Here is a 14,636-nt window from a genome sequence, read left to right on the forward strand (position 1 = left end):
ATGTACATATTAAAGGAAGACTCTGCAATGTGACATCACGAAACGTAGCTGGGCGAAACAACAAACAAATTCAAATCTGCTTATCAGGACTTGCCAATACTGTTGTTGTAAGCGTGATGACACACTTTGGTGTATGATGATGTCATATTACAGACTCTACCTTTAAGGAATATCAAACAATCTGAAGTTCCCTCAGAATTTTTTCAAGTCTGAGATTCCAAAATGTTCGGTACTGAGTCACATTAACAGGGTGCTGCATCAAAAGATTAATGGTGCATGATGAATAACAATGATTCATGCCTAACTGACTTTAATTGGGATTAACTGTAAAGAAAAGGAAGACCAGGAAACATGGCCAGCTCATTAATTTTTCCAGTTTTATTCGTCTGCCAGTATTTTATCTAAAGTTATCTTTTATAGAATATTTAACACAAGGCCATGTCCTAGAGAAAAGAAGTCCTGAAAAGAACAGTCCTAAGACAGGTGTTGCCGGAAGAAAACCTGGAAAGGAAAAGAGTGCTTTGTCCTTTCTTCAGCCATTGAGCGTCAACATGAGTGGTTCTGCTGTATTTTCATTGATTGATATGGGAATTTGAATTGGATCTTACCTAGGCCCTGTCACCACTCTCATCTCCCTGGTGTAACTAATGAAAACCAATCCAATCATCAAGTTGAAGTGATATGGAATATTTTGGCATATGCATCTTTGAACTACAATTCTTAAAATATGCCTTTTTTTGTTTTAGGTAAAAACCATGTTTGCAAGTTTATTGGCTGTGGGAGAAATGACAAATTCAACTACGTGGTCATGCAACTTCAGGTAAGAAGCTGACCTTTGCTTTTTATAAAGATTGACCACCATCCCCAAAATGCATTCTGTGAGAATCTGACCACAATTTTTTTTTAAACACGTTTTTCTGAGGAAGTGCAATTTATAAAGCTTGCATAAGGCATCGTGAAATGTGAGGTCTTTGCAAATAGGCCATATTAACTGAAAAAATTATTCATAAGCAGCGGCTGGTTAGAGGCTGACAAAGCACATACTGATGAAGAATAGTAATTCAAATGCCATATGTCACATGATCCAGCATAGCATGGTCAGCCTTCTATAATATGAAAGTATATTATGGAGAGTCTTAATCCAATCCATTGTCGATTGTACTTGGGTGTAAAAATCCATCATGACCAAACTTTTGATACTGTATGACTTTGAATACAAACAAATAGATGATTGTTGATTTGCGACTGTCAGTGAAAAGCAGAGAAACCCAGCCAGGCATATCGGAATATTTAAAAATACGATCTTGTGTTTGTAGCCCAGGCCTAGTCTACGCCACTACGAGCTGCATTGAACAGTCTATTCTGTGAACAGTGATTGAGTTATATTATTAGCCTAAATTGACTATCCAATCTAATCATCACATTAGGAATAGTAACCTATCTTACATAAGTCTGAAAATGTGAGGATGCATGGAATGCTTTATTATAAAGGTGCATGTTTATGGTTAAAATTTGCTTCCCCAAACTTGAAGCGCACCCGCCGCCTATGTTAAAAGGTATTGTATGTAAAAAGTGATGTCACAAATCTTTACTAGGCCTAGGCTACCAGGCCCACAGACATCATTTATGAAATGAATAGGGATTCTATATGTAATTCTATGATCACACCTAGACAATTGGGTGTACCTGTCACGTTCTGACCTTTATTTCCTTTGTTTTGTCTTTATTTAGTATGGTCAGGGCGTGAGTTGGGGTGGGCAGTCTGTGTGTTTTTCTATGTTGGGGTTTTGAGTTCGTTCTGGTATGGTTCTCAATCAGAGGCAGCTGTCAATCGTTGTCCCTGATTGAGAATCATACTTAGGTAGCCTGGGTTTCACTTTTGAGGTGTGGGTGTTTGCCTTCCGTGTCAGTGTTTGTCGCCACACGGTACTGTTTCGTTTGTTCACATCATTTATTGTTTTGTTCCAGTGTTCAGTTTTGTTTATTAAAAAGACATGAACACTTACCACGCTGCACCTTGGTCCTATCCTTCTTCCACCACAGACGATCGCTACAGTACCGTACCGGGAAGAAATAAATGTGTTATATCGCACAAAGCCTGTTTGTTTATGTATGGTTGGTTTTCTGGAGTAGGGTGAAGTTGCCCCCAAATGCTGATTTTTGGGTCAGATTTGTATTTTCCCCACCAAAGGTTATGTTTAGGATTGGAGGAGGGAAGCTGATTCTAGATCTGTACCTAGAGGGAACTTCACCCCAGAGCGTTGTTTTGTTTTGGGGGGTGGAGCAGGGACGCAATTTGGCGGACTTGAGGAGGAGCCAGCCTCGGGGGACTTTCACCATGAGCACCACACTCCGCCTGGGGAAACAGATCCTGGAGTCGATAGAGGCCATCCACTCTGTTGGCTTCCTGCATCGAGATATCAAACCGGTACGTAATCATACATAACGTAACATACAGATACAGACTTTTGTCGCACGTGTCACGGCACAGCATGCCACAGCTTTATGAAGGGTTATCAATGCTAATTCTAAAAAACAAAGCTTAAATGCAAATGTTGTCATTTTCGCATTCCAATTTTAGAATTGGCACTGATAACCTTCCACAATGCTGTGGCATGCTGTGCTGTGCCATGATGCATGTAAAAAAAGACTGCATCTATATTGGCCATCAAAACGGAAATGTGTATTTTTGCCATCGGTTCGTTTCATTCCCAATCCCAGACACCACACACACGCGCAGCATTGGGGTGGGCTTTCCCTAAAGTAACCTGCACCCCTGGAGCAAGTTAGGGGTTAAGTTCTTTGCTCAAGGGCACAATGGCAATCTGTGGCATTATTTGATGGTCCTATAACTGATGTTTCATCAAACAATGCCCCATCCCGTAAGAACAAGCACCCCTCCTGGCTAACACTAATGGCACTGTGATGGTTCTTTGGTGTTGCTACAGTAGCCCCACACTCTTACCAACTGAGCCACCAGACCATATCTATAATGCACTGTATAATCATGTATTTTCTCTGCAGTCAAACTTCGCCATGGGAAGGCTGCCTTCGACCTTAAGGAAGTGTTACATGTTAGACTTCGGACTCGCGCGGCAGTACACCAATACCACTGGAGAAGTCCGCCCTGTAAGTCTCCTCTTTTGTTTCTTTGCTTTGGTTTGTCCTACAAAATTATATTAATATTTACATTTTAGCAGACACTCTTATCCATTAGGGTTAAGTGCCTTGGGGATTCAAACCAGCAACATTTAAGTTACTGGCCCAACACTCTAACCACTAGGCTACCTGCCGCCCAGTTAAATGTTATTGTGATGTTATTAGAATAATGTCCAGCTCGTGGGTAAATTCCAGGTCATCTTTATTGCAATGGTGAGGCTGCACAGATTAGCAGGTCTGGGCTTGTATTTATAAACCATCTCAGAGTAGGAGTGCTGATCTAGGATCAGGTCCCCCTGTCCACTTATTATGATCTAAAAGGCAAACGGTAATACGATATATCCATGTTCTGCGATGTGCAGCGTGACAGAAGTGAAGAAGACCTGGGACGCACCCAGTGTTCCCCAAATGGTGCGTCAGGATCAATGACGTCACATCACCTACCCTAAAGTATTGTAATGAAACAGGCAGGGAGCAGGTCTCGAACCCTCGACCTTCTAGCCCGAGGTCCGGCGCTCTATCGACTGTGCCGCAAAAGCATGCTCATGCGGCAGAGTCGATTTCCGTGCTTATAAACCCAGGGTCGTTACACTACTCCCTCCTTTCAAAGAGCGCGTCCTCGCGACTCTGCCTCTTACAGGAACGCGCTCACCGGCCAAGCACACACACTGTCGTGGATGCAAGGTCCGATCACTTCTGACACCAATGTAATGAAACAGGCAGGGAGCAGGTCTCGAACCCTCGACCTTCTAAGCCCGAGGTCCGGCGCGCTATCGACTGTGCCGCAAAAGCATGCTCAAAAGCAAGCAACGCTTGTCAGTGGCCAACAACTTGACTTTGAGCCAATCAGATAGCATGAGAACATGTTGGGGCATTTTCTTCGTACATCCACAGAAGAGCCAGTCACACTCCATGTGCAATGTACTGTAGGCTATGGGATAGCAGTTAGCTAAGTGCATAGACGCAATGCACACAACACTAAATGTTTCCTCCAAGCTAACTAACCACTAAAGATAGTACTGACATTATAATTAAATCACAATGGATTAGCTAGTTTCCATAAAACAGCTGCCGAGTTAGTGCAATGTCCTTAGCTATATTGTGCTAGCTAGCGAATATGCTAACATTAGCTAGCTAGCAAAACATCTGGTTATGGGCTGGCACTGGCACGGGATATTGGAGAGGGTAATTAAATTGTTTCTTCGTCATCTTGCTAGGTAGTTATCTAGCTGTTGTCATCTGGCTAGTATAAACAAGGGCTTTCTAAAAAAAATAACACTATTAACGCAGATAGTTTGGACTCTAGACCATAAGCAATATGCACGAATATGCATTGCCAAAAAACGCTATTTCCACCTTCTGATTTGGAGTATTTTAACACGGTTGAGCGGCTGACAATTCCAAGGTCTTTTCTGTGTGAACACAAAAGAGATTGACTACCGATGCTGTAGGCAGGCAAAAGTTTGACAATCCTACCGGTGTGTCTGAGCTGTAAGCCCCTCTTAGCTCAGGACTGCGTGGTGCTCACCAGGCAGCAAATAGAAGAAAACAGACTGCCATTTTTGGTAATGTTTTGTTTACATTCAGACACTGGGTTTGGTGCAGTACAATTTATTTAAAAGTGAGCTCATTCATTGTACACTGGATAAGATGGAGTCCAATATCTGAATCCTTGTTTTGCTGTGCCTTGTTTACATGGGTAGCTGTTCAATATGCCTGGTGGTATCGTCTTTTTTTAAGCGTTTAGGGACGGTTTTCCGGACCCAGATTAAACCTATTACCGGACTAAAATGTATGCTCAATGGAGAATTGCCATTGAAAGTGCTTTGATGTCCAGGAATAGTTTTAATCTGGGTCTGGAAAACCTTTCGGTAATGTACAAGATCAAACAGATGACAGTTAAAATGCATTAGCCAGTGACTGTTTATGAAATCGGTCACATGGCGTTAGCTAATGGTAGTACAGTGACCTCTTCAAAGTGACATCTTAAAAATGGATGGATCATATTGGTTATATTTGTGCCCAGTCCATGGTTTGGCTAATATATATAATATATACTGTAAAATATGCCACTTAGCTGACACTTATTTTTGTATGAGATTTCCTGCAGGCTATGGTTATTTTTATCAGGTATTGATAAGCATTTTAAAATGACTCAAACTATTTTTATTTACAATATCATACTCTTATTTAATCATTTTGGTGTCAAGTGAAAGCCTCTCCATCATTTTCAAATTGAGTTTAAATGTTCATCCCATTGTCATTCACATCATCATAATCCCTGGCTTTTTTAGTTTACAGTTGAAATCGGAAGTTTACATACACCTTAGCCAAATACATTTAAACTCAGTTTTTCACAATTCCTGAGATTTAATCCTAGTAAAAATGCCCAGTCTTAGGTCCGTTAGGATCACCACTTTATTTTAAGAATGTGAAATGTCAGAATAATAGTAGAGAGAATGATTTATTTAAGCTTTTATTTCTTTCATCACATTCCCAGTGGGTCAGAAGTTTACATACAATCAATTAGTATTTGGTAGCATTGTCTTCAAATTGTTTAACTTGGGTCAAACGTTTCGGGTAGCCTTCTACAAGCTTCCCACAATAAATTGGGTGAATTTTGGCCCATTCCTCCTGACAGAGCTGATGTAACTGAGTCCTCCTTCCTCGTACACACTTTTTCAGTTCGGCCCACAACATTTCTATAGGATTGAGGTCAGGGCTTTGTGATGGCCACTCCAATACGTTGACTTTGTTGTCTTAAGCCATTTTGCCACAACTTTGGAAGTATTCTTGGGGTCATTGTCCATTTGGAAGACCCATTTGCAATTAAGCTTTAACTTGCTGACTGATGTCTTACTTACTTACTTACTTACTTACTTTATTGTCCCCATGGGGAAATTTTGTTGCAGTGTCATGTACACATTTAAAGTGGCGTTAAATACAAAACAAGATTGTCTTGAGATGTTGCTTCAATATATCCACATCATTTTCCTACCTCATGATCCCATCTATTTTGTAAAGTGCACCAGTCCCTCCTGCAGCAAAGAACCCCCACAACATGATGCTGCCACCCCCGTGCTTCACGGTTGGGATGGTGTTCTTCAGCTTGCACCTTCGGGCATTTGGAAATTGCTCCCAAGGATGAACCAGACTTGTGGAGGTCTACAATTTTTTTTCTGAGGTCTTGGCTGATTTCTTTAGATTTTCACATTTTGGCACTGAGTTTGAAGGTAGACCTTGAAATGCATCCACAGGTACACCTCCAATTGACTCAAATCATGCTAATTAGCATATCAGAAGCTTCTAAAGCCATGACATCATTTTCTGGAATTTTCCAAGCTGTTTAAAGGCACAGTGAACTTAGTGTATGTAAACTTCTTTCCCACTGGAATTGTGATACAGTGAATTGTACATGAAATAATCTGTCTGTAAACAATTGTTGGAACAGTTACTTGTGTCATGCACAAAGTAGATGTCCTAACCGACTTGCCAAAACTATAGTTTGTTAACAAGAAATTTGTGGAGTGGTTGAAAAACGAGTGCATGTAAACTTCCGACTTCAACTGCACATGCTAATCAAAGTCTTAGGGAATATGCGACCAGAACTAAGCCGAAGAAGGACTAACCTCCCCCATTCTCCTACTGGCACGCTGTCTGTCTCTCTCTCTCTCTCTCTCTTTCTCTCTCTCTCTCTCTCCTCTCTCTGTCTACCTCAGTCTCCCTTTTCCCTCACTCACTCACCACTCACTCTTTTCTTCTCTCTTTTTCTCAATGTCTCTATCTCCCTCTTTGTCTCTCTCTCTCTCTCTCTCAAACACATTCTCACAAGTAAATGCACATACCTTCATCCCAGAGAGAGGTATCCAAAGTGCTTTCTCTCAATCTGTGGTGTCTTGTCTTATTTTAGCTCACTTCAAGTGTGAGTCAATCACTCTTACAGTAACTCTCCCCCTCCTCCCCCCTCCCATTCCTCCTCTCCCATCCCCTCTTACCAGTAGCCTGGTATGGCAACTGCTCAGCCTCCGACCGCAAGGCACTACAGAGGGTAGTGCATACGGCCCAGTACATCACCGGGGCCAAGCTTCCTGCCATCCAGGACCTCTATACCAGGCGGTGTCAGAAGAAGGCCCTGAAAATTGTCAAAGACTCCAGCCACCCTAGTCATAGTGTTCTCTCTGCTACCGCACGGCAAGTGGTACCGGAGTGCCAAGTCCAAGGGGCTTCTAAACAGCTTCTACCCCCAAGCCATAAGACTCCTGAACATCTGATAAAATGGCTACCCAAACTATTTGCATTTTTTTTGTTGGTATTTTCTTAAAACTGCATTGTTGGTTAATCTCTTCTAGCACTTTCACCTCCTCTCCTTTCTTCTCCCTCTCATCAATTGCTTATGCATTTGTCCTTCTCTCCCCTGGACTCTTCTCCCCCTTTATCTCTCTCCTTTTCCTCCCTCCTTTCCTCTTCTCCTATCCCCTCCTTTTTAATAGACTCTCTCTCGAGTAACTTCTATCTTCTCTCCTTTCCCCCTCTTGCCTCTTATTCATTTCTCTCATCCACTCCATTTCTCTTTCGGCTCCTCCCTTTCCATTTCTCTCCTCTTCTTTTGCCTCCAATCTCTTAGGCACCACTCTCCCCCTTCCCTCCACTTTCCTACTCTCCTCCATCTCTCTATTTCTCTCATCTCTTTGACTCAGTCACTATCTGCTCTCCTCTATTTCTCTCTACCCTCTACATCTTCCCCCCTCCTCTCATATCTCTGGCCCTAACACTCTCGTGTCCTCATGCAGCAGCCCCCCCTCTCTCTCTCTGCATTCGGAGCTCTGTGAGTGCAGCAGTGTGAGATTTAATTTGCTTTTGCATGCGTCAGTGGGCTGTGGCATCGCCTCTCGCTTCCCTTCTCCTTTTTCCCTTCTCTTGCTCTCCCTTCTAGCCAGTACAGCTGAGTCAGCTTCAGCTCATTGATTCGTGATGAATGTGAGGCTCTGGCTCCCTCTCTCTCTCTATCGTTATCCCTTCCTTTTTTCTCTCCCATTTGCTTCTCCCTCTTTCTGTCTACCTCTCTCCCTGCCTGTTTAAATTTTATTTAACTCCCCCTGCTTCCATGTCTGTCTCTCGTTCTTTACCACCGCTTCCCTCTCTCTATCTCTCCCTCTCTCATTCCATCTCGCCTCCTTCTCTTCATCTCCCTCTTCCCCCAGTCCCTGGCCATTAGCAGTGTATGCCTCTCCCCTACCCCTAGGCAGCCAGGTTTCCTGGGAAGCAAGTGTCAGGGGCCTCCCCTGTCCAAATGACCTTCACTTTGCCACTATGTCAGCCCCTTAGCCATAGCATTTCTGTTAGCATGTAGCTGTTAGCCCCCAACCATTAGCCACAAAGCATTTTTGTTAGCATGTAACTGTTAGCCATCAGCAACAAAGCATTTTTGTTAGCATATTTGTTAGCACTCAGCAGTTGGCATTCAGTGCTTGTGCAGTGAAATACCTACCAGCTGCTACACACTGTAGTGTTCTCTCCGCAATGAAGAGGGATCCTCCCTCACTTACCCTCCCTGATAACTGAATAAATCATTGTGGGTAATAAATAGCAGAGCTATTTTTCCTCTCGTGGCACGCATCAGGCGTTTTATATGAAATCTTGTTTTCCATGACTTCTTCTGAGAAGTGGAAAATATTATTTATGTTGAGATTTTGGCATTCATGTTAAATGTTGATGGGTTTTGTAAACTCTTGGGACGTTTTCATTTTGACTTATTGGGGCTCCCAAGTGGCGCAGCGGTCTAAGGCACTGCATCTCAATGGTGTCACTACAGTCCCTGGTTCGAATCATATCCGGCCGTGATTGGGAGTCCCATAGGGCGGCGCACAATTGGCCCAGCGTTGGCCGGGGTAGGCCGTCATTGTAAATAAGATTATGATTGACTTGCCTAGTTAAATAAAGGTTACATTTAATATATATATATATATACATAAATATATCAGGTGCTGCTGGAAAGAAATGCTTTCAAAGTTAGCTTTATCTTGAGGAATCCGTCAAATTACATATCAGCTGCCAAAATGTATGGCTTTAACACGTTTATATTTGATTGAAGCTGGTTTACCATTTTGAGTGTGTAATGCTGCAGGATTAGGCCACTTTTCAGGGAGTTTTATGTGTAATCAGATGAAGTCTATTTCTAGACTAAAACACATTCACTAGTGCGTCTTAGTTCAAGACTAGGCCTAATCTGTGTCTGGGAAACCGGCCCTATACGTATTACGTCTATCATGTTTTGGGTGTTTTAACTTGTAATAATCTGTTATTGCAGACTATATAACGCCATTATATAGGTATTATTAAGGCTGTTTCATGCACATTATTGCCTCTTGGATAGGATACCACTCAATCCACTTTCATTCCTGCAGTAGGTGAAAAAATGGGATGCAGTGTTTTGAAACTTGAAAACAGCCAGTTGAAAAAAGTAAGATCCCCACTCACCAGCAGTTGCCACAAATCAAACTGACACATTTTCTGAATGTGTGATGTTGTAAGCCAGAATGTGGTCGTTACAGGAAGTTGAAACACATTTACATAACTGTTAATATTTCAGCCAGAATGTGGTCGTTACAGGAAGTTGAAACACATTTACATAAATGTTAATATTTCAGCCAGAATGTGGTCGTTACAGGAAGTTGAAACACATTTACATAAATGTTAATATTTCAGCCAGAATTGTGGCCATTGACGGTGAGCAAGGACATTGCTTATTATCAACTCATTAAGTACAGTGGGGCAAAAAAGTATTTAGTCAGCCACCAATTGTGCAAGTTCTCCCACTTAAAAAGATGAGAGAGCCCTGTAATTTTCATCATAGGTACACTTCAACTATGACAGACAAAATTAGATTTCTTTTCTCCAGAAAATCACATTGTAGGATTTTTAATGAATTTATTTGCAAATTATGGTGGAAAATAAGTATTTGGTCACCTACAAACAAGCAAGATTTCTGGCTCTCACAGACCTGTAATTTCTTCTTTAAGAGGCTCCTCTGTCCTCCACTCGTCACCTGTATTAATGGCACCTGTTTGAACTTGTTATCAGTATAAAAGACACCTGTCCACAACCTCAAACAGTCACACTCCAAACTCCACTATGGCCAAGACCAAAGAGCTGTCAAAGGACACCAGAAACAAAATTGTAGACCTGCACCAGGCTGGGAAGACTGAATCTGCAATAGGTAAGCAGCTTGGTTTGAAGAAATCAACTGTGGGAGCAATTATTAGGAAATGGAAGACATACAAGACCACTGATAATCTCCCTCGATCTGGGGCTCCACGCAAGATCTCACCCCGTGGGGTCAAAATGATCACAAGAACGGTGAGCAAAAATCCCAGTACCACACGGGGGGACCAAGTGAATGACCTGTAGAGAACAGGGACCAAAGTAACAAAGCCTACCATCAGTAACACACTACGCCGCCAGGGACTCAAATCCTGCAGTGCCAGATGTGTCCCCCTGCTTAAGCCAGTACATGTCCAGGCCCATCTGAAGTTTGCTAGAGAGCATTTGGATGATCCAGAAGAAGATTGGGAGAATGTCATATGGTCAGATGAAACCAAAATATAACTTTTTGGTAAAAACTCAACTCGTCGTGTTTGGAGGACAAAGAATGCTGAGTTGCATCCAAAGAACACCATACCTACTGTGAAGCATGGGGGTGGAAACATCATGCTTTGGGGCTGTTTTTCTGCAAAGGGACCAGGACGACTGATCCATGTAAAGGAAAGAATGAATGGAGCCATGTATCGTGAGATTTTGAGTGAAAACCTCCTTCCATCAGCAAGGGCATTGAAGATGAAACGTGGCTGGGTCTTTCAGCATGACAATGATCCCAAACACACCGCCCGGGCAACGAAGGAGTGGCTTCGTAAGAAGCATTTCAAGGTCCTGGAGTGGCCTAGCCAGTCTCCAGATCTCAACCCCATAGAAAATCTTTGGAGGGAGTTGAAAGTCCGTGTTGCCCAGCAACAGCCCCAATGCATCACTGCTCTAGAGGAGATCTGCATGGAGGAATGGGCCAAAATACCAGCAACAGTGTGTGAAAACCTTGTGAAGACTTACAGAAAACGTTTGACCTCTGTCATTGCCAACAAAGGGTATATAACAAAGTATTGAGATAAACTTTTGTTATTGACCAAATACTTATTTTCCACCATAATTTGCAAATAAATTCATTAAAAATCCTACAATGTGATTTTCTGGATTTTTTTCTCATTTTGTCTGTCATAGTTGAAGTGTACCTATGATGAAAATTACAGGCCTCTCTCATCTTTTTAAGTGGGAGAACTTGCACAATTGGTGGCTGACTAAATACTTTTTTGCCCCACTGTATATAGTTCTCTCTATTACATAAAAGCCAATAGAAAATGTTTGACAAGTTACTGCCATGACTGTGTGTAATTTGGACCTTTTATGAATGTCACTTTTTCTATGTGATGTGTGCCCATTTCTGTTACATTCCCTTACGTTTATTAATTCCTTTTGTTTCAGTGCTTGCCTTTGTTTTGTGTTTTACAGTTCCTTTTGGATATTTGATTTTGAAGTGCATGCTCCAACCCGTTTCTCCATCAGATCCTTGCTCCGCCATGGCTGTCATGTGCATGATGACAGAGTGACGTGAGTGTGGTCACCAAGCTTTCTGTTCTCCTCAGAGCAGAGGGGTCACACTAAGGACACCCACCTTCGACCTTTCTGTTATACTTATATCAATAGTTAACCGAGTGATGCTATTTATATTGCTAGGACCCGATTGTTATTGCTTGCAGCTATTTTATATAGCAACAGCTATAAGTGTATCTATCCACATAGCAATAATATTAGAGCCACATTCGGATGTGAGATATTTGTACATTATTGCTCACACTCTAACTTACACTTAGATACTCTGTTTCTTTTAGGTTTTAGCTATGTGTCAGAGTAGGGTCCTAATTCTGACGCATGCGCAGTTGAAAGTGACAAACTTGAAAGCAACAGACTGTGTAAGTTAGAGCAATGTGGAAGTTTCTCCTGTTTCTAACAGTTTCTAACAGCCACATGTCTGCATACATACAGTATGTCAACTGACATACAGGCAGCCTCTCTCTGTAATAACCAGATGAGAGCACAGGTGGTGTTATTGTTGACAATAACAGGGCATCCTTCCCTGTCAAATCTAAACCAAGGATGCGTCCCAAATAGTAATATTCGGGACGCAGCTCCAGTGTCTACCTCTGAGGGCTCAGTAGTGTTCGAGAAATGACCGTGGGACTCGACCGCGAGCGTTCATTTTGCTCCCCTCGGAGCTAAGGTCATGGCACCGGCACACCACGAGGGTAATGTGAGAACGAACAGCATGTTCCGCGCCACTGATACTGCCACCCCAAGCCAAACACAAGAGATTGAGTTACTAAGCTAAGCTAGAGAGGCGCAAATCAATTTTCAATTTGTCAGTGCAGGAAGTGAATCGACATTTAGGAAAAAGTTCGAAGGAGTTATTGAAATATTTCAATTCAAGTTCGTTGGATATTAATTATTTATATTGACTGGATTAAAATGGAATTTAGCTCAGCTACATTATAATACCGTTATGGTTTTACCCAAGTTGCTTACTGAGCCAAACACACAGACATACATTCATGAGCTTTTAGTAGGATTAGTGTACAGATTCCTGGTGTGACCCCTCACATATGTTTCTGTCTACTTTATTATTTCGTTTTTATTTGATTTATACTATTTAGATTCACTGTGTTGACAGTAAGCATCCATAGCTCCTCTACGGCACTAAATGCTGGCAACAAAAGCATTGATATGACCTATATTTGACTTCGGCATCTTATGGCGCATGTCAGATCGAACAATCAAGGTCAAATATAGCATGTTCAATGTTCGATGACGTGCTTTCGGGTCTTAAGATGGCTTGTAATTGCATGTATCCTCTACGTAGCTGTTGTGACGTGTTTATTTGGCGCTAACGGATGTGGGATGAATGCTAGTGTAGTGTCAATGTAAATCATTACCAGTCATTTATTTTATTCCATTTGTTGTCCTTATTATTTACTTCACATTTTAGTTTAAAAAAAATTAAGTGTTAGATAGGAATAGTTTTATTTTTAAAACCACCCGATTTTGGAGAGTGAACAGTAGGGATAAACCTAGAAGGAAGATGTGTTCGAATTTTTCTTTTTCCAAGACATTGATGTATGTGCATCTTGATATTAGTCCGTCACTAATATCGTTTTTATTTCCTTTCAGCCGAGAACTGTTGCAGGTTTCCGAGGAACTGTCCGATATGCCTCAGTCAACGCACATAAAAACAAAGTAAGCAATGTTGTCATGTTGTCGAAATGTATATGCTGGAAAATGTATTCTGCCAATTTTGCTCTTATGAAATAAACTTAGAACTTGTTAATTATGTTGTTGTACTGTCGATTGGTGGCGGGCAACCATATAATAAAGGGATTACAATACATACCTCCTCTAGTAATTTAATAGGATCTCTATGGGGGCAACCTTAGGTTTGGCACTGTTAAGGGTGTACTGTACTAATTGAAACGATATAGCGTGGATGAAGAATATCATTCATAATCTTTACTTTTGTTTTTTCTCTCCCCAGGAAATGGGCCGCCATGATGACCTATGGTCTTTATTTTACATGTTGGTGGAATTTGCAGTTGGACAGCTACCATGGCGGAAAATCAAGGACAAGGTAGAGTCCCCTTCACTCGTCCGCGACAGACCCACTGTATTTCTAGCGAATCGTTAAGCGTCAAATGATCAAATAATACGCAAGCTGAACAAAACACAAGCTTTTCTGGATCTTCTTTTCTTCCAACTCTTGACAATGTTAGTAACAATTAAACATTTCGTTTAGTAGGTATTTCATTTGTAATATGAGTTGCGCCTCGAAATCAGACAGAAATAAATGCATGTGGCATATCATTTTGGTACGCCTCTCGATTCTTTGTAATGAAATTGTGCAAACTCCAAATATCACAGTGCGTGTTGGCTCCGTTGAAGTTGCATATAGGATGGTCTAATTTGCCCCTACACCCTTGATCATTTTCACTCCATCAGCTTTCGGACACTTGTGCATATGGCGCAATGGGCAAATGGAGGGGGAAGGGGAAAGGACTGGTGTGTTCAGCTAACGAATAACAATTAAATAAAGTCAAACAAATATCTAATGTTTTATTCTGTTTTTTTTGCGTAGGAGCAAGTCGGGCAGATAAAAGAGCGATATGACCATAGGATGTTGCTGAAACACATGCCTTCAGAGTTTCATATCTTCCTCGACCATGTATTGGGCCTGGACTACTACACCAAGCCGGATTATCAGGTACCTTCGCAGTATAGAGAACAAGGAAAGTACTTTGAAAGTGTTTTGAAATGCTCCCACAAACGTCTCTTTTTTTTTTTTGACTGGCCACCATCTCACTATTCCGGGGATTTTTTTTTGTATG

General features: G+C 41.7%; 1 protein-coding gene across 5 annotated transcripts in view; it reads left to right on the top strand.

Annotated features, from left to right (window-relative positions):
• Positions 1 to 14,636, top strand: part of LOC139567040 (tau-tubulin kinase 1-like) — a 51,961-nt gene that overhangs the window by 8,538 nt on the left and 28,787 nt on the right. For 3 of the 5 annotated variants that reach the window (XM_071388470.1, XM_071388471.1, XM_071388467.1), the window contains exons 4-9: positions 747 to 819; positions 2,275 to 2,428; positions 3,025 to 3,129; positions 13,429 to 13,494; positions 13,790 to 13,882; positions 14,387 to 14,512. In XM_071388470.1, the coding sequence (XP_071244571.1) occupies positions 747 to 819; positions 2,275 to 2,428; positions 3,025 to 3,129; positions 13,429 to 13,494; positions 13,790 to 13,882; positions 14,387 to 14,512 (617 nt within the window). Of the gene's footprint in view, positions 1 to 746; positions 821 to 2,274; positions 2,429 to 3,024; positions 3,130 to 13,428; positions 13,495 to 13,789; positions 13,883 to 14,386; positions 14,513 to 14,636 lie in introns of all 5 variants that reach the window. The other 2 variants (XM_071388468.1, XM_071388469.1) reach the window with 2 other exon arrangements.

The sequence above is a fragment of the Salvelinus alpinus genome, unplaced genomic scaffold, assembly GCF_045679555.1.
Source record: "Salvelinus alpinus unplaced genomic scaffold, SLU_Salpinus.1 scaffold_40, whole genome shotgun sequence".
NCBI lineage: Eukaryota > Metazoa > Chordata > Actinopteri > Salmoniformes > Salmonidae > Salvelinus > Salvelinus alpinus.